This window comes from Platichthys flesus, chromosome 12, assembly GCF_949316205.1.
Source record: "Platichthys flesus chromosome 12, fPlaFle2.1, whole genome shotgun sequence".
Taxonomy (NCBI): domain Eukaryota; kingdom Metazoa; phylum Chordata; class Actinopteri; order Pleuronectiformes; family Pleuronectidae; genus Platichthys; species Platichthys flesus.
In genome coordinates, this window is record NC_084956.1 from 23,803,313 (window position 1) to 23,831,170 (window position 27,858).

General features: G+C 40.1%; 1 protein-coding gene across 3 annotated transcripts in view; it reads left to right on the forward strand.

Annotated features, from left to right (window-relative positions):
• LOC133965936 (ras and Rab interactor 2-like) overlaps positions 1 to 27,858 on the forward strand; it is a 52,336-nt gene that overhangs the window by 15,873 nt on the left and 8,605 nt on the right. The window contains exons 3-8 of one of the 3 annotated variants that reach the window (XM_062400546.1): positions 3,687 to 3,787; positions 10,406 to 10,616; positions 12,755 to 12,866; positions 15,730 to 15,802; positions 16,531 to 16,622; positions 22,797 to 24,410. In XM_062400546.1, coding sequence (XP_062256530.1) covers positions 3,687 to 3,787; positions 10,406 to 10,616; positions 12,755 to 12,866; positions 15,730 to 15,802; positions 16,531 to 16,622; positions 22,797 to 24,410 — 2,203 coding nt within the window. Of the gene's footprint in view, positions 1 to 3,686; positions 3,788 to 10,405; positions 12,221 to 12,754; positions 12,867 to 15,729; positions 15,803 to 16,530; positions 16,623 to 21,403; positions 21,675 to 22,796; positions 24,411 to 27,858 lie in introns of those variants that run through there. The other 2 variants (XM_062400547.1, XM_062400548.1) reach the window with 2 other exon arrangements.

Here is a 27,858-nt window from a genome sequence, read left to right on the forward strand (position 1 = left end):
ATTAAATATCTTACATCATACATAGGAGAGGATGAATAGTTTAATATTAGTTTGATATTGATATTGTTAATCATTTAGATTATATATAAAATGTCGGAATTTAAGTTAGTCTCTCAATAATATAAAAAATCAGTTATACATATATATATATATATATATATATATATATTAGAGCTGTGAAAAATAAAGTGTTAACGCGTTATGATTAAATTCATCCAATATACCCACAATTTCGCCCACTCTGCACTAGTCGCCGCTCTAATGCAGTCAGGCGGCAGCTGCCATTCAATCAAACAAACAAAATGGATTATTCTGATGAACCTGAAAACCTTCTGGACGGGAAGATCGTGTTCCAAAAAAACAAAGATTGAACATTCAATAAAACCAAGGTGATATGTACACTCTGTAGGAAGACGTTATCGTTTCAAATTGTATCTTCGTAATACCAGCCTAAAGTACCACCACAACTCGAAGAATGCTTTGGTCGGCGAGGGGCGTTCAAGTGTAATGCGCAAAACCAGCTTCACTCGCAGGACACATTCGGCAGAAGAAGCGGTCAGCTTTACTGTCAGAGAATGTGAACAAGTTAGTTTGCCTCACCAACTGGCTCAAGAACGACTAGCTAAGAGGACCTTTAGAGGCATTATATTGTGTCATGGTGTGGTTAATGGTTGTTTGACATAAAATATAAAAAAATTCAACCATCCTACAAAAAGAATGGCTAAGAGGCTCAAATAATTTCAGTTTGATTTAAAAATACTGTATTTAGAAAATCTGCTGTCAATCAATAACATTTTATTTGAATAGCCCATATTCATAAATCACAGTTTGTTTCAAATGGCTTAACAAGGTGTGACATCCACTGTCCTTAACCCTCAGTTAGAGTGAAGTATATCTAAGCTAGGGTAGAGTAAATTACCACCTGAGCAAATTCACCTAACTTTTATTTTGACTTTGATCAGTCAGAAGAAAGGACTTTTATGTCAATGCACCATCAACTTAATGTAAAAGAAAAAATAGTTTATTTTGGGCTCAGGGGTTTTACAAAGTACATCAAAGAATTTGTTTACACATGGTGACATGTTTTTTCTTTAGATGTTTATTATCTAACCATTCGCATTTTTGATTCGGCATCAAAATCACATAACAATTATAAGGTAAATGGAGTGTTCGATGAATGAGGTGTTAGAATTGTTGTGTTGCATTTTTTTAACTAGAACTTGGGTACTTAGACAAGCACTTGGTATTCTTGGGTTTCTGTGAGGGTGTGTTTTCAGTGAGCTTTTCATACCAGAGATATGCAGCATTTCCCCCACTGTGTTGTTGCTTTATGACTGGTAAGAGTTCCTATTGCTCTTAATGGATAGCCTCTGGGAAGTCTTAACTCATTATATCCAGTTTATCTTTCTAGTATAAAAACGGAGAGGTGTAATATTATTGAACATGAATGCAAGGCTCCCACAGGAATGGTCACGTAACATTACATGTCACAAAGCTTTAGTCAGGTAAATACTCTTTAGATGCCAGACTGCATGTCATTTGATATGAACATTAGACTATTGCTATATGGAAAGTTACTGTTGGACGAATTGAACCAGTTACCAGGTACACTTGTTACTCCTCCTGTTTCTCTCACATTGAGAAGCTGATTTCATCTGCAGGCTACATTTTGGTCAGTCTAATTGACTTGCTTGCATAGACATGTGTAAAGCCCTATAGCTGTATCTCCTACCCACCACACAAGCTGAGAAAAAAATAAACCCCAAAAAATTTGAGGAAAAAAGTCACAATTTTGGATTTCGCTGAAAACAGCCGACTCATTGTTTCGTGATACAGCTGATGTGATGTTACGCAACACAAACATGTCCCAACTCGGCAGATAAACAGGAAATGAAACAAATGACGCCAGTATCACACTAACATTAATCAGAAGTCCAGGATATGAAACCCTATTCCTCTGAAACAAAAGCTATCACAGGTTAGCAGATGGTAAAGTTGAAGAGCTGCTCCACTTCCTTGTTCTTTCTGGTTATTTAGAATTAAAACAAAATGCTTCCAGATGGCTTATTAATACCAGTGACCTGCTACAAAGTAGAATCTGGTTTCAGCTTTACCTCTGGTTTTTCAGTCCATTGAAGCAGTTCACTTCTTACTGGTATAAATCACCATAGTAACATACACTGCACTTCTCCATAGGTTCATGAAAATAGATACAAAGTCTGTCAACAGATCTAATGGCCAATCAGATCATTAGAAAACCAGTCATCAACATGCATGATCCCAACAGGGACAGATTAGTTTGCAGTGAAGTGAGAACCAAGAAAGAGCAGCAAATCAGTTGAATGTTTTTAGTTTTTCCAGTCTTACACTCTGGTTTTAAAACAAACAGAGATTCTAACAAAAAGGGGAAACTCATATCACACAAAATAAATACATCACAACTGTTGACGATGAAACTATGGAGCCCATAAGATGACTTTGGCAAAAATGTACGTTTCTGGTACGCACCAGAAAGTATTGCGTGCGGACGCGATATCTATCAGACCACAGTTTGCTATGTTTCTATGTGGAAATGGCAGGACAGGAGGTAGTAGACTGCCGCAAATTCACAGATTCAGATTTTACATATCAATAACTAATAAGCAAAACATTCATAAAACACAAATGAAGCCTCTTTCTAATCAGATTTACACTCCTGATCAAAATCTTAAGACCAGTTAAAAAATTGAATGAATTTGCATTTTGCACTGTTGAATCTTAGGAAGGTTCTAAATAGAGTTTCAAAATACAAAAAGAAGAAATGGGAACAAGAGGCAAAAAGTTGTGAGCAGGCAATTTATTGAAAACAACAATTTAACTGAAATAGGCTGTTCATCAGCTGATCAAAAGTTTAAGACCACAGCCTTTAAAAGCCAAAATCTTTTTTAGATTTTGGCTTTTTTTCAAGTGTAACCAGTGAACGGATCCCGTTCAACTGCCACAAGAGTTGTTCATCTTGTAATAAAGATCTGAATGAGGAAACACGCTGTGTTTTTTCTATTTTCACTGCATTTTAATATAGCCTATAAATAGTGAATTTGAATATAAAAATATTAATGATTAATTGAAAAACGATCGTTAATTCTCCCGACGATCGATTAATACAATTTAATCGAATGCCCATCCCTAATAGGATACAGTGTAGCGTCACCAAAATCAATACACACATAAATAGTGTCATCCTGGTCAGACTACAATTCTCACTTTGGCAAAAATAATCTTTGACATAATTTGGTGACTTTACTTACTAACAACAATAAATTATCTTCAAATTTATGTAAATTTATATTTTTCCAAACTGAAAAGACAATTTAGGTGTGTACAAATTTTGTTGACCCTGCACTTAACATGGGTAAAGTTATTCATTATTAGTAATACTAATAAGTCCTCACAGTTATGCCTGATTATCTATAATGATACAGTCAATTTGGTTATTTTCTTGGCTTCAAATTAATATTAATCGGAATCAGCTTTAGTTGAAGCTACTGTTGTAATAAAACCTTCTGAAGAACATTGTTCTGACCGTTTAATTCAATTATGAGTTTAACCATCAGGTAGTTTACAGCACAATAAAAACAGTGGAGAGACCTATGCAATCTCATTGAAGATGAAAAACCCACTAAACCATTCTGTCTGTCTCTTTGCAGCTGATCGACTCGTTTGCCTGGGAAATTGGCACACTGAAGAAAGAGATGGGGAAAAAGCCTGAGCCTGCAAAGGGGGACCTCAAGACAGAAATACTCCTTGGGTGAGTTTGTACTGTGTCTGTGTATAGGACACTATGACTGTGTGTGGCAAAAAAGATGGGCAACTCTTTCATGCTGTTATTGAAAAGTTGCATGAACTTCAGTGACCCATATATGAGACTAGACTAGCAGACTATCACAACTGAAATGTTATCATATAGACCAATTAATTAGGATTTTATTATTATTGTTATTGTTTATTTGTATTGGTGTGGGGTAAACATTATTCAATGTAACTGAGTACATTTACTCAATTACTGTATACAAATTTGAGGGACTACATTACTTGAGTGTTGCAATCTCATGTTACTTTATACTAGTGATGTCAGTTTAACGCGTTATTAACGGCGTTAACGCAAACCCATTTTAACGCCTTCAATTTTTTTATCGCGAGATTAACGCAGAGCTGCCAACTCTCACGCTTTCGCCGTGTGACACACGCTTTTGCATGTTGGTGGTTGACTAAGTCACAATATTTTTAAAACATCATCGTATCAGCCTGTCATGAAGTACAGGGAGCGGGTGAGTGTGTATGTGTCTGTGTGTGTGTGTGTGTGTGTGTGGTTCCAGATAGCGCACCGTAGCCCCGCCCCCTGCCCCAGCTCACTCGCTCAGGGAGACACAGTGAGATCAGAGCTCAGTGACTGACTGCTTCTTAACTATGGAAACAGTGAAAACACAGAGTTTCTCTCTGTCTCAGCTGATCAGAGATCAGCGCATCAGCTTCTTGATCAGAGCAGAAGCTGCAGTTGGTTTCTATCGAGCTTCAGTATCTGTGTTCACCTGCAGTCTGACCTGCTCTCCCTTTTTGTTTTAATATTTCGCCAACTAAAATATATATTTTTAAGCTATTAGGCTGCAGCTATATGTTTTGATTATTTAAAAACAGGGTGCTTCTTATTTCATACATTTTCCACAAATATGGGGAGGACTCAAATAGCCCTACATAGTTCTGTGTTTAATTTGTTTAAACCGACACTTGCCTGTGTATTTTGTTTGTTATTTTGTTGCTTGTCTGTTTGAGAGACCTGACTGCTATGTTCACAGCAAACTTGAAAAAAAGAAAATATTAAGCCATGGTTTAACTGCACTATAGGCTTTGTTTACCTGAAATGTGCACTTTATAATTTTATTTTGTACCGCTCTGTTTGGCAATGTTGTTTTTCAATCAAATAAAACATTTGCATAAAGCGCGCCAATCCACTTTCCATGTTGATAGAGCATTAAAACCCCCAAAAAATTATGGAGAAAAAATTAATGAAGGGACATTAAGAATAGATACAAATTTGCGATTAATCGCGATTAATTTTGAGTTAACTATGACATAAATGCGATTAATCGCGATTCAATATTTTAATCGTTTGACAGCACTACTTTATACATTTACTATGACAACAAAAGACGAACCTGGATTGATCTGTCCAAAAATCCAAGAGGATTCTCCCTACCCTGTCTAGTGCCCCTGAGCAAGGCACCTTACTCCCCCAACATCTGCTCCCCGAGCGCCGTACATGGTCGCTCACTGCTCTGTGTGTCCTGCACCAGATGGGTAAAAAGCAGAGATTAAATTTCCCTACCTGCATGAGTGTGCCTTTGCATGTCTGTGCATGTGTTTGGGAAGAATAAATGGATCTTAATCTTAATCTTAATCTTAAAATAACAGAGACATCCTTGTTATAAACCTGCTCCAGAGCGCTCTGGACCTCAGACTGGGGCGAAGGTTCATCTTCCAACAGGACAATGACCCTAAGCACACAGCCAAGATAACAAAGGAGTGGCTTCAGGCAACTCTGTGAATGTATTTGAGTGGCGTATCCAGAGCCCAGACTTAAAACTGAAAATGGCTCTGCACTGACACTCCCCATCCAACCTGATGGAGCTTGAGAGGTCTTGCAAAGAAGAATGGGAGAAACTGCCCTAAAATAGGTGTGCCAAGCTTGTAGCATCATACTCAAAAAGACTTGAGGCTGTAATTGATGCCAAAGGTGCTTCAACATAGTATTGAGCAAAGGCTGTGAATACTTGTATACATGTTATATTTTCGTTCTTTATTTTTTATAAATTTTCAAAAATTTTAAACAAACTTTTTTCATTTTCATTATGGGGTATTGTATGTAGAATAGCGGACTCCTTTCCTTCCTCGTAGGGCTTTCCCTATCTCTGTGACATAGTCTCCTATCTCTACAGCATCTCCGTCATTGTGTTATTTAGCTATGATTACTCGTTCTTTCTCCCGGTCTCCTGGTTTCCTAATGGTGAATATGCGGTGCGGTCAGTCGATCTTTATGTCCCGGTCCATCTGCAGGACTTCTCTGATAACTTTGGCAACTGTTTTGTTGGAGCTGGAGTCCGGTCGCTCTTGAATGCCGGCTATTCGGATATTACACCGTCTTAATCTCCCCTCCATGTCCTCGCATCGGTCTGTTAAGTTGTCACCCGTCTTTGAAGGCTGGTTACCGTAGCTTGTTGTGCCTCCACCTAGTTGGACCATGTTGATAAGCCGCCATTCATGTCTTTTATGTTAGTTTTCATGTGGTCAACTTCTGCATGGATGGCGGTCGTGCAATTTCGCACCGCACACTTATAATTCGGACTTGAGGGTATTTAAATCTTCCGCTAGCCGTTTTTTTAAGTGACTCTCTTATAATTTTGGAAATCTCTCCCGTTTGGAAAGATAAGATGTCTGCTTTAATTCTTTCAGTGGCCATACCTGAGCTTTCACTTTGTGTGGGGGAGGTTTGGTCCGGGTCACTTGGTGGTCTCTGTCTCGTGGTCCTTGTAAGCCGCAATTACATTTAAGTTCCCTGTTATAGGCCAACTTTTGCAAAAAAAAAGTGTCAAAGTTTCCTAAATTCCCTAGCTTAACTTCCCATGGAAATTTTCCGAACATTTACCCAAAATTTTCCACCCCTTTGCAACCCTAATTGTCAGCCGTGGTTTCTTTGCTGGATATTTGAAAAAGTGGTGGATATGGAGCGGCGCCTGCGAGCTAGTTCAGGCTGCCAACTCGAGCTGCGCTGCTCCAATCATGTGACATATATCATGTGACAAACCTCACTCTCCACAACCATCAATAATACACACCCACCTTATCAGGTGGGCTATTTAAGCAAAAAGAAATTTACCATCCCTTTTGCCAGTTTTTATAGCCCTTCACCACCCCAACATCCACCTGTATGCTCCAACGGGGGGTCACAAGTATTTGCTCATCACTCCCATCATTCCTGTGTATCAAATGGGGGTGTGATTAAGTTGTAGCCTAGTCGCCAAACACGAAACCTGTTCCTCTACTTCATTCAAATACTTCTGCACTAAATCTTGAATGACAACACTGGCTTTGAAACACCAGGTCTATGTGCTTAACACAATGATTGCTGCAGTATACTCCAAAACTCCAGGGGCCAAGCCCAGACACCAAGCATTCTGAGAAGAAGTTTGATGGAAATCTGGAAATACAAGAGCCTGGAACACCTATTTGTCTTTGTATTTAATGAGGGGATTTCTGCAGAAAGGATCAACACAGAGTCACAAGGATCTCAGTGAAGATGCAAGACAGTCAAATGCAAAGATCTTATATAGGAGGACTGAAGGCTGTCTCTCCGAGTAGGCGCAGTTTGAGAAAGAATCTAAACACAGGAAACTGATTTACATATTTTTCCTTTGGAGATAAGCACATATACATTCAGTTATTTGTGGGGGGTCTAAATGGTCTGAAAGTTTTCAGGTCATACACAGTTCAGACCATTAAAACAGTCCATATAACATAGGTTTCCGCCACACGTCATTTTTCCACTACAGAAGCATGAAGAAATCAGCCATATTTACCATCACATCACAAACCAACATGACTACACACAAACAGCCCTCTGTTGCCCAAGGTTACAGCGTCTCACATCGTAGGAACAGCTGATCTGTGTATGGCTGATGAAAGGGAAAAGTCCACCGTTATGTGTGTGTCTCGTTTTGATCAACCATTCATACAGCATGGAAAAGTCAATACAGGGTGAACACAGAAGTGCTCGAAAAATGTGTAAGTGAGAATGGACTTTGAGAGCGTTCAATCAGCAAGCACTATACAACAAGAACACAAGAGAGCAGGGTTCATGTGCCATTGTCGGGGGCAAGGTGAGGTTGTGCTCTGAATAGATATGTCACGAGAACCGATACTTACGATGCCTTTCGATGCTAAAATAACAAAACACAGACGATGCCCATTTTTTTGAAGACCATAAGCACCGTGGGCGCCGATACCAGCTGTGAGCATCGTTGCTGCACCTCTTATGGACCTGCGGTGCTGATCTCTGAGCAGCTGAGACCAGAGAAACTCTTTGTTTTCACTGTTTCCACTGATAAGAAGCTGCCGGTCAGTCAGTGAGCAGCTGCTTCACGTGAATGAGCTCTGATCTCACTGTGTGAGTCTTTGAGCATGTGAGAGGGGCGGGAAACCCCGGGGCCTGTGTGTGTGTCCGCTATCTGGGAGCGTGCGCACACACACACGCACACATTCCCCCAGTCTTGCTATTGTCTGGGGACACTAGTTGTTGCACTATGACCATTAATTGCACTTTATTATGATGTGCTAAGCTCTATTACACATGTTTTGTATGTCTTATGAAATGTTTCTATTTTTCATATATTTTAATAAAGAAGTTCATGTTTCAAGTTCAAGTACATGGAATCTTAGAAAATCCTTCTTTTTTTTTACCGTGGTATCGAAATTAACATCGAGAATCTTGTTATTTTACTGGTATTGGCCCCAACTACTGTATTTTTGGTATCGTGACACTCCTAGCTCTGAACTGTCATGTAATGCTCAGTAAACAGTGGTGTTGAATTTGACTCAAACTTTAACAAATCGGACAATAACAAGTTATTAAAAAGGTACATTAAGTGTGTTTACCCCCTACCACAGCCCTGTTTGAATGTTAGATACTACCCTGTGTAGCAGAGAGCGCTCTTGATAGGCCTTTTAGGTTGCTAGGCATTTGCTTTTGTGTTTTGTGCAATGTGTGAAGTGTGCTGAATAGATACTTACACATAGCAGTTCAAGTTATTTCAAGAATACGCAGGATGTATTCATGAGTTTGCCAGGATCTTTTATGAAGGGACTGTCTGAACCTAACTATCAATCTCTTAAACCTAGAAACCCCCCCCCCTAGATACCCAACCAGATTATACAGTGGCATTGTTTCTGTGGTATTCAGAAAGTACCTATTAGATGTTGAGGAAGTGTGAAAGAATCTGGTCGCTTTGACCCTGTGAAAAAATCCTTTTTCTTTATCTGCTTTGGAATTATTTGTATAGGAAGTCTCCAAAATATTTTCTTCTATGTTTGCTTCTGATAAGGCCAATGTATGCTTCTCCGAGTCCGTTATGGACGGACGGACAGACGGATTGGACGGACACTTTTTGATTTATAGTTCTCCAGTGCTGAAAACAATTGGGCGCCAGAACAGTAGGTGGTGCAACGGAAGACAAGCTTAGAGAAGCCTACCTTATGAGTTCTCAGAAGGAGTCCACGTTCATTATTTACCTGCTCCCGGCTTTTCACACACACAGTGTAAGATGGTAACTAAATAAAATAAAGTGACACCCAGCGGGTCAAATGCTTATGTTATCGTTTCTTAGCGCAGTGGTTCCCCGGTCTTGTTTCCGAACTGCTTTGCTTATTCCACTACTTGAAGCTACACTGAAGCAGCTAGCTTCCCCCCCAGCTTCCACACACAGTCAGCAGGGACTCCGGATACTAACTACTAAAAAGTGTTTGCTTCTAAGCTGTCGGTGTTTGAGAAATAGGGTCATGATAGCCGTGGAATGAAAGTAGTGACAGCATGTTTTTGCACAGTTACCGCCGCAGTTACTGTTAGCTGAACCAGTTCATTCACAGTGTAGATTATTGTATTTATATTCATCCACTCTACTACAGTTCGATGGGGAAATAATGAGGTCCCTCCTTTTGATTGACAACTACAACTGTTTACCGATAAAATAAACGGTGTGATTAAAGCCCTGTGTTTAGATTACATATAATGCAGCATCATTTAGAACAGGTTTATTTTTAGTGAATGCTACTGACACATATATGCACCAGTGCTAAAAATAGTATGACACTCACAAGGTTTAAGTTTGAATCATTTTGCTACTAATCCTACTTCTACCACTGCCAATTTATATCATTAGGAAACCGAGAAGATATTTTAGTTAATTTATTATAGTGCAGAGCCACAAATCACATGCAGCTTCCTCTGGAGCAATAACAGCGCCATTTTGTCCTTAGCTCTACATCTGCCAAGTTTCTTTCCCCTTTCTTTGCAAATGGCAGAGTAAATCAGGAAAATTTCTGTGCTTGTGCAGGAACATGTTCTGTTCTGTTCTTTGATGGCAATAGTCATTATGAGCATGTGTTCAATCTTTGTAAACTCCAATAATCAAGTCCATCACAAATCTCACTTTGGTAAATAACTGTTTCCCCTTTCTTCAGAAGGGAGTATACAGATTAATTAGAATAGATTCAAAATAATAAACTAATGAATAATCACATTTCCGTCATACTCTAATCCTGTGAACAGTTGCCTTAGTTACAAAATTTAGAGGTAATCCTGGTGTGTCCTTGTTTTCAGGCTGGGTGAGGAGGTGGCAGGTCTCTTCCTGCAGGGATCACCTTGTGCTGGGATTGGTCCGGGACTAGCTCGGGTGAGAGATTCGGGCTACGACTCCCTCCATCTCCGGCTAAGTGTTCTGGACAGACTGGTGCATACACATGCTGTGTGGTTACAGCTGTGTCTCAGCCACCAGGATGCCACCGTCATGCTACAGAACCAGTCCACAGGGGTGAGGGAACAGCAGCGACTGCGGCTTCTTGTATTCAATGCTTTCACTCTTTTTTCAAAGTTCACCAAGCACACATAGAAACAGTAAACACAACACCAGAAACAAAATGCAATACAGTACAACACCATAAACCCCATCCTCCTTCATCACTCCTACAATTTCCTCTTCAACACTTCTGATAGAAATCTGGAAATACAAGAGGCTGGAACACCATATTTGTCTTTGTGTATTTAATAAGGGTCTTTCTGCAGAAAGGATCAACACAGAGAGCCACAAGGATCTCAGCGAAGATGCAGGACAGTCAAATACAATGATCTTATATAGGATGACTAAGGCTATCTCTCTCAGCCAATCCAGACTGGTTCTGAAGGCCCAGGGAGAGATTTATCTAAACACAGACAACTGATTTACATGTGTTGCCTTTGGAGATAAGCACATGATTGATTGATTGATTGATATACATTCAGTTCTTTGGGAAGTCTAAAGGGTCTGACAGTTTTCAGGTCATACATAGTTCAGACCATTAAAAACAGAGGGTCATACATTCTTTGGAGAGTTTGTAAATGTATGTAGATATACAGATCATAAAACTTACTTTTAGACCATAACATAGGTTTCAGCCAGACTTAGTTATTTTTCCACCACAAGTATATAACAAACAATGAGAGCAGATTACTATGTTTCTCAATAGATCAGAAGATTTATGTATGTTTGGTAGAGTTGTTGTGATAAGGTGCGCAGATACCTATAGCCTTAAAAAAAGGCATGTCCAGAATTATATTATAAACCCTCTTTTGTTAGGAATTCTGATAAAGAATGGCCACTCATTTTTTCCTTTTCAATCAATCAATCAAATTTTTTTGTATAGCCCATATTCACAAATTACAATATGTATCATAGGGCTTTAACAAGGAGTGACATCCTCTGCCCTTAATCCTCAACAAGAGTAAGGAAAAACTACATTTTAAGAGGGTAAAAATAACGTCTCCACATAGGCTTGAGTGGAGAATACGTAATTTACCCTCGACACCCGACATTTAACGGAGCAAACAGCGAAGTTCTTCAACATGGATGACATTAAATTAATAATTGAAGTGGAGAAGTGCAGTGAGTTGTATGATCCTCGGAACATGTTGTATAAAGACAACACCAAGGAGGACACATGTTGGGACGATGTTGCTTAATGTTGGAGCAACAAGTAAGTATATGCTTTTAATCTACTGGATCAATGGGTGATATTATTAGCGCTGCCCGGCGGTTCAGCGTCGCTTCAGTGTCCGGTGTGAATAGCCAAGCGCCGGCGGGATAGGGATTAGCGCGGTGCTTTGGCGTCGCCTCCACGTTCTGTGTTCCTCTTTCAAAATGAATGCGCTGTCGATGTCTTCTAAAACAGACTCAATGGCAGCATCTACACATCTCAGCTCTCCAGCGGCAGGCATCTTTGTTGAAAACGAATTCAACCCAAGGGATGACGTGGTTGATTACGTTACCGTTGATCAGCTGTCCATCATCGTATAAAGCCCGCCCTGACAATCTGATTGGCCCGGTCGGGCATAATTTCTCCTCAACGGAGCGACTCCAGACCGAACTTCCCGACCTAAAATGTCAGAGTAATGTATATACATACCTTATACAGTTTAATGTAAACCCTCTTAAATTATATTTTACTTGTAAGAAACTTTAATTGTCAATTAAATTGAGGGAGTCGAGGGACCTCATCCTTTACATTTGGACTTGTATAGAAGAGTTGAAGTATAGAATAACTTATGAATATTTGTCCACCCTCCCATTTAAACACACACATAAACAAACAAACACACTCACACACAAAAAACAAAACAATGGTGTTTATCCTGAATCTGTGTATAGTTTGACAAAAAGTCAAAGCCATTAGCTACCAAAGTCATATGTAACTGATGTTTTCACTATAACAAGAAGAACCAATCAATAGTGTTCCACTATTATTTTTATTTTCAAATCATATACATTAGAGATAATAAATAATAGATGTATCTAATAACAAATCTTGGCATTTTACAAATCTTTCACAAATTTCCAAAAATAACAATGCAGTTCATCAGTATAGAGGGAACTTTATTTATTGTATGTTGTGATTTATGTCCTCTCCTGGCCTGCAGATGTTTGTGGTGAGGAAGTCAGCCAGTCTGCAGAGGAAAGTTATATCTCTTCGGATGGACAAAGACTCTGCAGTTCCTGTCAAAGACTTCCCTGTGAAGGAGAGCCAGTACAGTGAGCATCTTGGAACTCTGTTCATATGCCTTTTTTATGTTGCTGTTTTTTGTTCTTTGAAATACACAAGGCTGCCAAACAGGTTTCCTCCTTCAAAAATTTCCCACAGGAGCAGTAGACAGTTGAATGAAGTTAGTAAGTGATCAGGGGAAATCCATTTGCAGCCTGTCTCCACCCCACAGCAGTTGCTTTATTACACACAAAAATATTTGTCTCAGTTACGGAGCTAGAAAAGCCAGGCAGCTAGATTTCGGACAAAGTACTTGAGGTCATGACATTGTCATTAATACGGAAACCTGTAATTATCATAAAGGCCTTAATCACTGAGGCACACATATGGTATAAAATACAGAATACACAAATTAAGGTTTTTAAATGCAATGAGAAAATTGTATGTATTTCTCCTGCTTACATTTTTTTTTTTTCTCCATCTCCAACTATTCCGGGTTTGTAATAATTAGTGAAACTGACATTCACCATAAGAGTTAAACAGTAACATAACTATTAACTAACACAAGAATAAACAAAAATAAACTTGTTCAAAAGTAACCCATTTTCACTCCAATCAAACAGTGTCACCAAACATTCTGACTTCATATTGACTGCAAATTAGTCCACATTGATTTTCACTTTTCTTTACTGTTTCTAATGTGTAAAATGCTAGTTTTACTGAGAACTGTGCACAGTGCATTGATTCATACAGCTCTCTCTCTCTCTCTCTCTCTCTCTCTCTCTCTCTCTCTCTCTCTCTCTCTCTCACAAACAAACAAACAAAACATTGATGATGGACCCTCTTCTCCGTGCACACTGAATCAAAACACGATCATGCGTGAGATGAAGAGTTTGAATGAGTATGTTTTGTCAATCCAGACGAACCTTTATCAATTGAAGAGTCTCTGGCCATCTAAACCAGACATATTCGCAAAACATAATATGTAGAAACTTAACAAATCAAATGTTGAAAGGCGGAATGGTACATACATTTTTAATGTTTCAATGCCTCAGCCCTTGCTGCCGTAGCAGCTCAAGCTGCAAGAGAGGGTTGGGAAGGGATAGCTGTTGCTGATGTAGATGGAGACATAGGAGAAGAAGCGGCCGACTGCAGCCATTTATGGGAGAGATATCCGATACATTTGGACTAATGAGAATTCCTTTTTCAATAATTTGATGTAAAAATATCTCAATTACCCAGCCTCCAATATTCCCATAACATTGGTGTTTGGAAATGCACATTTATTTAGATTTTTTTGTCAAATATTAAAGATGCTGCCAACACCATGTTTGACTGTAGGTATGGTGTTAATAAAGCGATGCTCAGTGCCTGGTTTCCTCCACACACGCCTTTATTTTTTTACAAAACACTCCAAAAAAGTATTATGCTAAGATGAGAAAACCTTCCAAATGCACTATATTTCTTGATGGTTTGATGCAGCTCAACCAAATAAAAGCACACCCTCCTAGGCTATATGTAAATGCCTTAGACATACCAAAATATACTTTTTGTACCTGTCTGTACTATAGTCTCTTTGAAGCAGTCACATGGAAATCCTTAAGTGAGTCTGAGGTTTCAATACAGTAAAGCTTTTGTCACTTTTAAGCCCGTTTGTTGTTCTTTTGTTCTTTGCTCTGTTCTATTTTCAGTCTCTTGAAAACTGGGTATTTCCACAGGCCTAAACCAAACATTACTAATGTGTACTGTCCTCTGTTGTACCTGCGTTCTCACATTTGACTGCATCAGCACCAGCCTTGCATTTCTTAATGCTTGCGTAGTGGAGATATGTGCTGCGTGGGAAGCACCACCCACTGCAGCTACTGCTGATAATGGGTGTACATTGAATTGTAAGTGACGTTTAAGTTTGGAGCTGTCAGTCGTAACACAGTTAATAAAAGAACTACTCACAGCAGTGGGTTGTGCCGAACAGATACACACTTCTGTGTATGTCTCCTCAAAATTAGAAAAACCTTAGGACCTTAATACACTTTATAGAAGTTGAGCATTAAACAGTTTTACCTTTCCTATCCTGAAACCTCTCCCTAAATGCCTGAGTTTTACAATCTCACCAGTGTGTTCAGATGTTTTTGCAGTGCAGGAGTTTGCTTGGCGTTAACCCTTTCCAGTTGCACTGGCTAAAGCTCAAACTCAGCAGCGATACCATGTACAACAAATTGTGTGGTGTTTGTTTTGTCTATTGTTTCATTGCAGGCATGAAACAAAAAGCTGTGTTCGAATTTTTTTATTGCAGCTCCACAGCATTAACTTTACATAAGAGTCTTTGTAACTTATCCAGTTTAGAGGCTTCTTTTCAGTTGTACCGATACTGAGATGTGACTTTTCATCACTGCAACTGCATCCCTTTACAATAGACACACTGGGATGTCTTTTACTTTTTGTCCTTTTCTTTTGGAAAGTGCATCAACTTTTTTTTCATGACATCGCCAATAGTTTTGTTTAGCGATGACGAGTAACAACTACATTTTTATGCATCCTGACCTGGATCTGACAGGCATCCCATCAAGTGGAAACCAACCTGAAGGACATGTTAGTGGACTGTTTTATGTAAAAAAAAAAAAAAAAAAAACATTATCCGAGAGAAAGGTATTTGCAATCATGAGAAGATTTTTCTGTTTCTGAGTTGTTACGTTTTTTTGGGACCTATGAATGGTCTGAATATAGCCTCGACGCCACAGGTTCCTCAGACCTGGTCTACAGTCCGTAATTATTTGCATAAAGACTAACAGAGTTATCCTATTTGTGTAAGGTTAATCAGATTAAGTTAAATATTAACAGGAATGAAGTCATTGTGAATAGTCACTTGTGATTAATTATTTTATAATAATTTTGGTTGTTTCTTTGTTCCTGCAGCTTTCTCTCTGGAGGGATCAGGCCTGAGCTTTGCAGACCTTTTCCGTCTTGTGGCTTTCTGCTGCATCAGCAGGTGACTTCATCATTCATACTTACTAAGGATTACACAGAGTAAAGCAAACCACTCATGTGATCCATGTTTAACCTGTGTATTTAACACTGTTTCGTATACAACCATAATCCGGTTATCTGAGGCATAAAGAGATCACATGTTTTTGTCTACAGAAAGTTGTCACCTGTTAGAAATGTCATTAACACACCCAATCTGTCATTGTGAATCAGGGAGGAGCTACTGCTGTATTTTCACATCGCCTTCTTCAGACAATGTAAGAGTGAGAGTTCTCCTAGAGAGCAGGCCAGGGAAACTGCAGAATATCAAGAGGCTCTCTCACTAAGACATTTGTATTCTCACAATACAGCCATCTGGAGAATGTCTGGATGTTCTCTAGAGTTCAGTGTCATTTAAAAATTTAAAGTGTCCAGTTTTCACAGAGAGATGAGACTGTATCCTTCAGAAATCTTTAGGTATAAGTTTTAGTTTTGATCACTCAAGTGTTCATGGGGGAAACTTGTGTAAACTACGATGTAAAACCTCGGAAAGGTCTTGTTAATTAATTAGAGGTAAGGGAAGCAGCAGGAACATTTCACCCTCCGCCCAATAACCTAGTCTCACTTCTCTTTTACTACTCAGTGACTCACTCACACACTTCTAGGAATAGGTTTTCGGTCCTACCAGTTTTCACCCACTTTTTCCTTCACCAGTTTTTTTAACTTTCACTCTATCTTTTTCCTTTTTCCTAGGGATGTGTTGCCCTTCACTCTGAAGCTTCCAGAGGCTATCGCTTCAGCCAGAACATCTGCAGATCTTGAGGAGGTTGCTAAACTTGGATCAGGTTTGTGGTTTAATATATTGTATCTTTGGGGGGGCAATCATACAAGGAGGAAGTAGACGATTGACTAAAAGTCCTTTTGCAATTTACATGTGGAAATGAATTGCCACAAAACATAGTATGGGTGATGTTACCAGCAGGTATGTCAATGTACATCATAAATCATGATCATAGGTCAGGGAGAGGATTACTATATAATCTAATAAATCCTATGAGAGTATACTGTAGGAATTTATGTGTAGAGATGCATAGTATCACTGTATAAGGTTGTGAGTTTATCATAAATCCTTTCTTTTTGCATTTACAGACTACACCACCTTTTGCAGCCAAACTAATTTGTGTACTTGGCTAATCCCTGTGCAGATTCTGCACTGTTTTATTGTCATTCCACATCTGTTGTGTGTAAAAACTGTCGAATATTTTTCCTCTGGCATGACACTCGTAAGCTCAAGGTCAACCCTCCTCAAAGCATTAACTAGCATGCCAAGGCTCAGTGTCTCACCCTGAGGGACAAAAGCCTTATCCAGGCCCAGATATGTGATGTTTTGCTGGGTATTAACTTAGGTGTTAGCTAAACACCTCTGGAGTTTCTGCTTCACCCAGACTGTTAAAGCCCTTGACCTTTTTACATTCATGAACACAGAACATGACCATTTTATTCGAAGTTCTCAAAAGTTTTCAGTCACTTTTAGTGAGTCACATGAAAGTGCACATGTTATCAGTAAGTTTTTATTTCCTAAAAGAGCAGACATAATTAGTCACTGAAGTAGTAGAGAGGATGTGGGAATTCCACCCAAGAATCATGAGCTCAATCAGCCAGATGGTGGCGCTGTAATTGAAGCACAAATTGCAATAATTGGAGGGCCATGCCCCTCACACATTACATTACATTACATTACATTACATTTCATTTAGCTGACGCTTTTATCCTAAGCGACTTACAATAAGTGCATTCAAACCTGAGGGTACATACCAAGGACGACAAGAATCAAGAAAGTACAATTTCTTCAAATAAAGCAAAACTACAAAGTGCTATAAGTAAATGCCATTTAAGTGCTACTAAAGTGTTAGTTTCAAAAAGTTGTTTGTGTTTTTTTTTTTGTTTTTTTTTTATTCAAGGTAAAGTCGGAAGAGGTGTGTTTTTAGTTTTCGGCGGAAGATGTGTAGACTTTCTGATGTCCGGATGTCAATGGGGAGCTCATTCCACCATTTAGGAGCCAGGATGGAAAACAGTCGTGTTTTTGATGAGTGTTTAGCTCGCAGTGAGGGAGCAACAAGCTGATTGGCCGAAGCAGAGCGGAGTGAACGGGGTGGGGTGTAACGTTTGACCATGTCCTGGATGTAGACTGGACCGGATCCGTTCACAGCATGGTACGCAAGTACTAGTGTTTTGAACCGGATGCGAGCAGCCACTGGTAACCAGTGAAGGGAGCGGAGGAGAGGAGTAGTGTGAGTGAATTTAGGTTGGTTAAAAACCAGTCGAGCTGCTGCATTCTGGATGAGCTGCAAAGGTCGGATGGCAGTAGCAGGTAGACCTGCCAGGAGGGAGTTACAGTAATCTAGACGTGAGATGACCAGAGCCTGGACCAGAACCTGCACCGCCTTCTGAGTGAGAAGGGGGCGTATTCTCCTGATGTTGTACAGCATGAATCTACAGGACCGTGTTGTTGCAGTAATGTTGGCAGTAAGGGAGAGTTGGCTGTCGAGTGTTACGCCCAGGTTCCTAGCTGTCTGAGTGGGGGTTAACAGAGTTGTCAAAGTTAATAGTCAGGTCGTGGATGGGAGAGTCTTTCCCTGGAAGGAAAAGTAGTTCAGTCGTGTCAAGGTTAATCTTCAGGTGGTGTTGAGACATCCACTGAGAGATGTCGGTCAGACAGGCAGTGATTCGTGCTGCTACCTGTGTTTCTGATCGGGGAAAAGACAGGATTAGTTGGGTGTCATCGGCATAGCTATGGTAGGAAAAGCCGTGTGAGTGAATGACAGAGCCGAGGGAGTTGGTGTACAAAGAGAAGAGGAGAGGACCAAGGACAGAACCTTGAGGGACCCCAGTAGTGAGGGGACAAGGATTAGACACAGATCCTCTCCAAGTTACCCTATAAGTGCGTTCAATGAGGTAGGAAGAGAGCAGGGAGAGAGCAGAGCCTGAGACACCGAGGTCCTGAAGGGAGGAAATAAGGATCTGGTGGTTCACTGTGTCGAATGCAGCAGAGAGGTCTAGAAGGATGAGGACAGAGGAGAGAGAGGCTGCTCTAGCAGTGTGAAGCTGCTGAGAGACAGCAAGGAGGGCAGTCTCAGTTGAGTGACCTGCCTTGAAACCAGACTGGTGAGGGTCAAGAAGATTATTGTGGTTAAGATAGGAGGAAAGTTGATTAAAGATAGCACGCTCAAGAATTTTGGAAACAAAGGGAAGGAGAGATATTTACTAAGTTATTTACTTCAGACGGGTCCAGAGTGGGTTTCTTCAGGAGAGGAGTTACTCTTGCCTCCTTCAGAGAATTAGGGAAGCAGCCAGTTGACAGGGAAGTGTTGATTAGATGGGTAAGAAAAGGAAGAAGGTCAGGGGCAATAGACTGGAGAATGTGAGAAGGGACGGGGTCAAGGGGGCAGGTGGTCGGGCGGGCGGAGGTTACCAAGGTCAGAACTTGATTGGGAGACAGAGGGGTGAAAGAGGAGAGCGAAGGGGATGAAGATGAAGTTGTTGGAAGTGTGGTTATAGAAGGAGGATCAGAAAATGAAGAGCGTATGTCATCTATCTTTTTGGTAAAGTAGTTGACAAAGTGGCTTGGTAGAAGAGAGGAAGGAGGAGGGGGACTGGGAGGGTTGAGGAGGTTGGAAAAGATGGAGAAGAGTTTTTTGGGGTTAGAAAATGAGGCTTGAATTGCAGTTTGGTAAAAAGTGCTTTTGGCTGTGGAAATAGATTGACTTGAAATGTTTCCAGCTCAGTGTGGTCTACAAAAAAGCCCCAAAGAGTTTTGCTAATTAGGAGAAAGCAGTCAAATGAATGGAACTTTTTGTTATTTCAACTTCAATGGCAAATTTCGTATTCAGGCTTGGTGGACAATTTATTTTTTCTATGATTTTAAATCAATCAATCTTTGAATCAAAAAGTCGCCATGGCTGGGGCTTAGCAATAAATTGCTCATAACTCTAAGCAATTCATCCAATCATTATAAATCTCAGAGAAATAGATAGAATCTATTTTCTTAAGCCTTCTATTAACTCCAGTTAAAGTATTGACTTTTGTTAATTTGGTTTGAGAAAATTATATATAAAACCCAGCAAAGTAAATTCTTGTCCTCAGTACATTAACTGTACACTAGACAAGATGAAATGTTACAACATGATTGTTCTCAAAGATTCTTTAAACAAAATTAATTTAAAGCAATTTTTCTAATTTTTTTCATCCTAAATGTATTCATTTTGGACAACCAAGTGCCTTCATTTTGTTGGCACAAAAATAGTTGAACCCTCAAATTGCCACTTACAGCCTTGATTTTGCTTTATACCTGCTTTCTCAAAGGAATACTGTATCTTTTTTTACTTAATTTAGCTGATGTAAAAATGGTGTGGGTGCTCACACCGATTTGTGTCCATTTAGGCCATTTGTCTGTGACTCAGATATATGCTTAACTTCCAGTGTCTTTCACAGTAATTATGAGTTCAAAGGGACAGACAATGATTGGTGGAAATTCCCTTTTGGTGTGGTCTTGAACAGACATGCATTCTCTCTTTTGTATTCCTCAGTGTCTCTTGTTCACTCGCAAATCGGCCCCTGTCATAGTACAGTGACACAACAGTAGGTTTTGTGTCTGTGAAGGTAATTGAACAGCAGTGAAGAGTTGATCTAAAAGGTCGTTCGGATGTTAATATGAATAACTTTACACTAAAGTTGACTCTGACGTTGTCTCTGTATAGCTGCTTTCAGTTAGTTGCACTGAACTCTGGAGGAGGTGCATGTGTGAACGCAAATATCAAAGTGAGAGGCTCCGCAGTTTCTGCAGACTCTCTCCACCTGGTCCCCTAGTGTAAAGTCTTTAGAAATTCATGAATTTAGAATTTGATTTGTGAACACAGCAGGTGATCCCCACTGGATTCACCGTGAGCGAGTGGGGGGGTTGATGACACTTCTAAGCCCAGCAGAAGAAAAATTAAAAAAACATAGAAAAGTGGTGTCTTAAGACACCGACAAAGATGTTAAGACAGTTTGTGGTGATAAGAGCCGTCAATGGTTTTGGGGTGCTGTAAACATGATCACGTGATCCCCGCAGTAGAGTTATTACATCATTCCTGCCTTTGTCTGCTGCACCCGGCTGCTCCAGCTCTTGCGTGCGTGGCTATCTTTGTGAGGACCAGTTTGAGTCTACAACCAACAATTGAAGACATTTTTGACAGTCCTCACTTTGTTAAGACTTGGTTTTAGGGTTAGATTTAGGTTAGTTTAAGGGTTAGGGTTAGGCATTTAGTGTGAGGGGTTTGGGTAAGGAGCTACGGAATGCATTATGCCAATGAGTGTCCTCACTAAGACAGCTGTACAAACGTGTGTGTGTGCGTGTGTTGACTGGAGCAGTGTAGTGCTTTGCTTTGCACATACTTGTTTGAACATGCTTGTATGAATTATGCAAAATTAGAAGTTAAAAGAAATGATCTATTATAAATTATCACAACTCTATCTGAAAACATTGTATTGGCAACTTAATAACTAATAAAGTCAGAGTATGTAGCAAAGGGAAACGTAAAAGACAAAATAGATGAGAGGGTTAACAAGAGAAATCAGGGAAACAGGAAAAATGTTTGTCCCTGTGCCGTTGAGCGAGAGAACAACTGACCATGCAGCTTGAGCTGGATGGGAGGGAGAGAGGCGGGAGCACTGTGCTAATATCCCGCCCAGAAACACATCAACATGAGTGAGTCACAACACAGATTTAGTGTGGGTGAGCTAGAGAAGCCAGTGTAGATGCAGCAGTGTGTCCTCTGCAGCACCATCACATTTGTACAAAGTTTGAATGAGTGTGCGATCAACATCTCGTCTGTGTGTAAGGCAGCTTTGGGACCACAGTAAGTATTGTTATCCTCTCTTCTGCACTGTAGTTATTTGAAGAGCTGCTCTGTGTCTGGCACTGGTATTCTTCATGTGGTATTGTTTCCACTTGTGTGTGTGTGTGTGTGTTTCTTGTTTTGCTTTGTCTAGCACAGCATGGAGTCTAAAGGGTCAACAAAGGGTTGTGTTAATGTTGTTTGATTCTATTTTCCTCTTACGTGTTTGTTTGGAAAAGTTTGAGCCTCCTGGTCTGCATTAGTATTTAAAGATTTTATGAGAGAGATAACACTTGCTCACTGTAAATTTGCAGGATTTGCTTTGAGTAAAATTGTCAGCTTCCAAGAGAACAACATGAGACCATTACATGAAATAGTATGGCTGTAATAGTATACTTTATATTTCAATATTTTGCTAAAAAATGTATTAGCTAACAGGGTATACTACTACTTTAACTATCTATGTGTGTACACACACACAGCAGTGGCTCAGGGGGTAGAGCAGCCCCCCTTTAACCAGAGGTTTATAAATATATATATACATATAACATATAATGTATGTGTAGCATTATTCTGGCTTTGCAGTGAAATGCAGCTCCAATAGTTGACATATTGTGAAGATGTCATCACTAAGGAGTTCAGTTGAGCATAATTCTGACATATTTCAGTGATTCTATGAGGTGGGCTAATCTCATTAACATATTTTTGCAGAAAGTCAAAAGCTACTCACTTTATCTGGTCAGAATACTAAGATTGTAATTAAAGTTTAGTTGAGTAATTACAATATAATAATTTGATTTGTGGTGCTTACCAAACCAAATTAACTGAATTTACTGTTCATGCCTTATCTTATTGGTGTTTCTCAGGGATACAAGGTATTGCTTTTACAATTATTGAGTGACCTACTAAAAATAACTGGAATTTGCGTTTAGTATATTATTTGGTCAGAAGGCTTGTGAGCGGCATCTACCAAATCTTTTATCCAGGTTTGTTAAAAGATAATTAGGGCCTCAATTCACGTACCACTATATTATTCATCATGGCAATGTTTACCCCTGGTGATCAGACAATAACCAAATATATTAAATTTGAAACTTGTGTATGGTTTGTCATCAACAGTTTTTTTCTCACTATCTCATCCAGGCTTCTGGGCCGCTCAGTTGTGCCATAGGAGAAAGGTCTTGTTGTCAGGGGAAGGAGCTCCCAACAGACCACCTTCTACTACTCAGGGACCAGTCTCCTTCGCTGCGGCCCCAGAGCGCCCACAGCTTCAAACTCGCACCCCATCTGAGCTTGAGTGCTGCCAATCTAACGGAGCGCTGTGTTTCATCAACCCCCTCTTCATAAAGGTCCACCAACCAGACGGCGATTCAAGTGCCACCGCCTCTGGCATAGCAAAGCAGGTGCAGAGGGAGGAATCTATTAGCAACAACGGAGAAACCAGCCAGAATACTCAGCCCTGTTGTGGCAGCAGTCCTCAGGTCTGCAGCTCAAATCACAGTGACAGAAGCCAGTCGGGTCAAAGCGAACTGCACAGCCTCCTCAGAAACACAGAGCTACAAGCAGATAACAGTCAAGCCAACTGCGGTCAGAAGCTAACTGTGTCTCGGGCCCCACCCCTTCGTCCACCTCTACCAAGCTCTGTGTCACGGCGCTCAGCCCCCCCTGTCAGACAGCGCAGCATGCCAGAGAAGATCTCCTGGATCAACATCCCCAAGGAGAAGGTTGAGGAGAGAGAGAGGGGCAGCAGCCTCCTGTCTCGTCTGGGCTCCTCACTAAGCATCAGCCCTTCATCCTCCCCTCCCAAGAGATTCAACATCAGCTCCCCTATATCCATCTCCCGGCCCTCCCTGCCCCTTTCTCTAACTTCTCTCTCCTCCTCTCCACGTCGGGGCAAGTTGTCACCATCATCCAGCCAGGAGGATGCTCAGTGCCACTTGGCACTGGAGGAGCAGACTATTGAGAAGGCCCTCATGCGGGCCAAACTGTCTCAGTGTAATGCTACCAAAACCACTGTTCAAGTGTCCAGCAGTGCTCCAGAACATTCAATGATGACAACCAGCAAGCAGGCAGAAAAGCAGCGAGAAGAAGAAGAAGCAGGTGAGGAATGTAGTGGAGGTGGCCAGCGGCTGAGCGACATGAGCCTCTCCACTGATTCATCAGATTCTTTGGATTTCTATCAGTCCTCAGCATTCTTCCTTCCTCCTCTGCATGACCCTAGCCTCCCTACTGAGGCTGAATTTAACACACACCTCCCCCTCTCCCTCCCCCCATCCCAATTGCCTTATGGCAGCATGGAGGAGGAAGATGATGATGATGATGACAACGAGGATGAAGAAGAGCAAGACTATGGCGTCAGCCTTGAGAGTGATCAAGACCAGGACCTGACTATGGTGCCTCCCGGACATCGCACAAATCGTCGCCCAAGTGCCAGCGCTTTGGTCCTCCAAAAGGCCCTGCGAGGGCAACTGCGCAAGATGAGCGGAGTTTTCCACTCACTGCTGACGCCTGAGAAGAGGGCGATCCGCAGGGTTGTAGAGCTGTCCAGGGACAAAGGATCATACTTTGGCTGTCTGGTGCAGGACTACCTGAGCTACATGGGAGAGGGTGCAGGCACCCAAGCCTGGCAGGGCTACGCCTCTGGACTTGAGCTGCTGCAGACTCTCCGCCAGTTTATTACTCAAATGAAGAGCTACCTGATACAGAGCTCCGAAATGGAGCCGCCAATTGAGAGCCTAATTCCTGAAGATCAGATCGGTAAGTTCCAGGACAAATTGTTCTACTCTCATTTGCTCTAGTTCTTAGGTCTTTAGTGTTCTTTTTCTAGTTTTTTAAGGAATGGCTCATGCACTTCAAATATCACTGTACCTCATTCTGGCAAACAATGTGAGCATAATCCTTTAACTGCTAGGGTTGCAAAGGGGCACACATATATATAAGCATGCTGATTGAAGATTGTTCATCTGTTCATCTAGCCTATTTCTATTCATCTATCCATCAAAAAATGTTAAAGATGATTCCACTTGTTTGGCCAACTATTTATATCTCTAGCATTGCATTAGTGTTTTTTTTTTTTACAAGCTTTTTTCTCATCTTATTTTACAGAACAATGCCACATTTCACTCCAGCCAATGTAGAAGGAAAGGCTGTGTACATTTGCAAATACTGTGCAAAGACCCATGTTAAGAATAACACAAAGATGCAGAAGCATTTAGTCAGGTGCCCAAGATTCCTCAGGGCTCAAATCAGCCTATGTTTATATTTATGTCTGTATATGACAAGGTAAATACAGTTATTATAAATTACCAACCCAATTTCAAGTTTATTCCTGTTAATTCCTGTATATTCCCGTATATTCCCATTAATACCCATGGAAAGTTTCCAGTTTTGAATATTCCCGGAATTTGTCAACCCTACTGACTGCTCAACTTTTCAACCTGTTTGCCATTTAGGCATCATAAACTCGTCCTCAACTCAAAGGTGTGCTGGTGGTGGGATGATTTCTGTGTGTGTTTGCAAATAATTTAGTGAATATATTTAGGAAGTGTGAATGGGTGACGTCAGAGACACAGAGTCACAAAAAATGTGTTTAATGGACATACAAAGGTTTCACTTCAATATTTTAGCAGTGAGGACTTTAGAAAACTTGTCGTCCTTGTATTAAAGGGGAAACCCAGTGATTTTAACAATCAAGTTCAATTCACTTATCAAAACTAACTATAATGACAGCTCTGGCTGTGACATTACTTTTATGATGTTCCCTGTGGCTCTCTCTACGAAAGGTATAGTGCAGTGATTCTCAAATGGGGGTAAGCGTACCCCTGGGGGTACTTGAAGGTACTCCAGGGGGTACTTGAGATTTTTTTTTAATATATTTAAAATTAGCATCCATTCAAAGATCCTTGAAAAATTGTTATTTAACAAATATTCAATAAAATATTCAAGTTCATGAACTAAATTTTATATTCAGTAGGCTTTTCAATTTAATTATCCTAAAAAAACAGAGTCTCCCCCATACCGATGGTTTGACCCAACCTGGCACACGCCACCTGTCATCACCTGTCATCACCTGCCTTGAAAACTTCAACAATGGACTCGAGTTGAAGTGCAGCAGCAATGCTGCTGAAACACGGAGGGACAAGTACCAAAGAAGGCGAAACCAGAGCAGAGAGCCTTCCCTAAACAACACCGTGAGAGCTTGTGCCTCTTCGGAGGGGCGCTATAACGTAAAAGTTTTACGTTGTGAAGTTAATGATTCATAACAAGAAGTCTGCGTCTCTACCGGTACCCTTTCAAAATAAAAGCATGTAGTACAAAAAGGGAAATGAAATTGTATGACCTTAAAGCGAGCAAATATTTCACAATAAAATAACAGAAAGAGACTTCAACAATATTAACAATAACATAGATTGGGTTTTTTCTGTGGGGAGAGATTAGCCAACAGTGGCATTTAGCCACCACATCTTCAGCGGTACCTCCAGACAAAACATGAAAGTCATGTTGGTGAGCCACCTGAGTTTTTTAAGAGGAACTTTCTGAATTCAGGTCATCTCAAGACACGATGCGAAAAGCCTCCCCGAAACAAACGGAAACAAGCTACCTGTCAGTATTGTTTTCGATCCTTAAAGAAGATATTTTAAGATGATAAATATAAAAAAAAATATGTTTTGAGCTAATCTTTTATTTAAAACTAAGTTAATGATTTATTTTTTGGGAATAAGTGTTTAGCTATAATTAAGTTCATGAGTTCAGTTTGAGAACATATCTTTATTATGATCCCAAAAGAGGTCACTCTAATTTGATAATTATTTTGAGGTGCACAAATCTTTATTTACATTGAGATAATAATAAAAGTCTTTAGTTGTTTTTATATCTTTTTATGTCGAAATAGTTCAAGAGAGATCACTACAAATGAGCAATGTTATTGACATTGATGGAGTTTTAAATTTGAATGTGTCTAATTACAAGGCTTAATAAATCACATTACATCTTTCTTTCAACCAAAAATGCTTTGCGCTGGTTAGGGGGTACTCGGCAGAATTTTTTCTTCGAAGGGGGTACGTCACTGAAAAAAGGTTGAGAACCACTGGTCTAGTGAAAGACTACTGCTGCTGCATTATGGAAACGGGTAAGATCCTTAGAATAAGGAGGAAGAGTGTCTTCTTTTGTTGTCAGGTGTCAGATTTAGCATGCAAAACAAGATGGCTGTTAGTTTCAGAGGATACTGTTATCCAAGATCCCATGATGACAACCTGGTGACAAGGTTATGGTGTCGAGCCATTTTATTGACTGTTTAAAGTTCCACCAGATACACAGGCAAACTCAATGATATAGTTGTTAACTTTAAATGAATATCAGTAAAGGCTGCAAAGTTAAATTGGTCAATGGTTGTTCCATAACAATAAACAATGACCAATGTTAGGACCATTAGCATGTAAGCAGAAGTGGCATGAAAACAATCCAAGTTGTTTTTAGACAGTATTTAATTCATAAATGAAGCATAGGGTTATATTCTATCAAAGATTTTTTTACGCTGCGAATTAACACAAACTTTGGAGCACAGGGAGTTTTTGGATCCATAAAGTCCAGACATTGTTCCCTCCTCTTGTAAAACTGTGCACTTGTTCAACCTGTCCTCTGTTGGCAAAAATTTAAATAATTGAATTCAACTTCCAATTAATTCACATTCCTAATTCCTAATTGACACTGCTGTCACTTTCTGCCACCATCTCTGCCACCCAAACATGTCAAAAAGGACTGAAAGTCAGGGAACATCATGTCAAATGCGTCAGTTTTGACCAGTCTTTAACATTTTTAGCTCTGGACGTCTGCTATGAATCAGGTCTTTTCCAGAGTAACATCCCATAGTGAACAGGATGTAAGGTCTTTTATTAATGTCGGGCAGGGATCAGGGGCTTTGGAAATAGGAGGCTGATTAGATATGGACATTTATTTCTGTGTCTAAAATGTCGACAGAGAATCCAAAGAAAATTACACACAAGATTATACTTTACAATTGTTTAATTAGATGATGAAACATCTCAACATTTCTTATTATCCAGTGAAACTTTGACACTTTCCTCTCAAATACTTCCATCACAGGCCACCCATGTAAATAAAGAGAAAGACATTCAAAAACTGAGTGAGAAAAGACAAAAATATTGGATTGTTTTTCATGGTTTGTATGTCACCTGTCACGGATTCC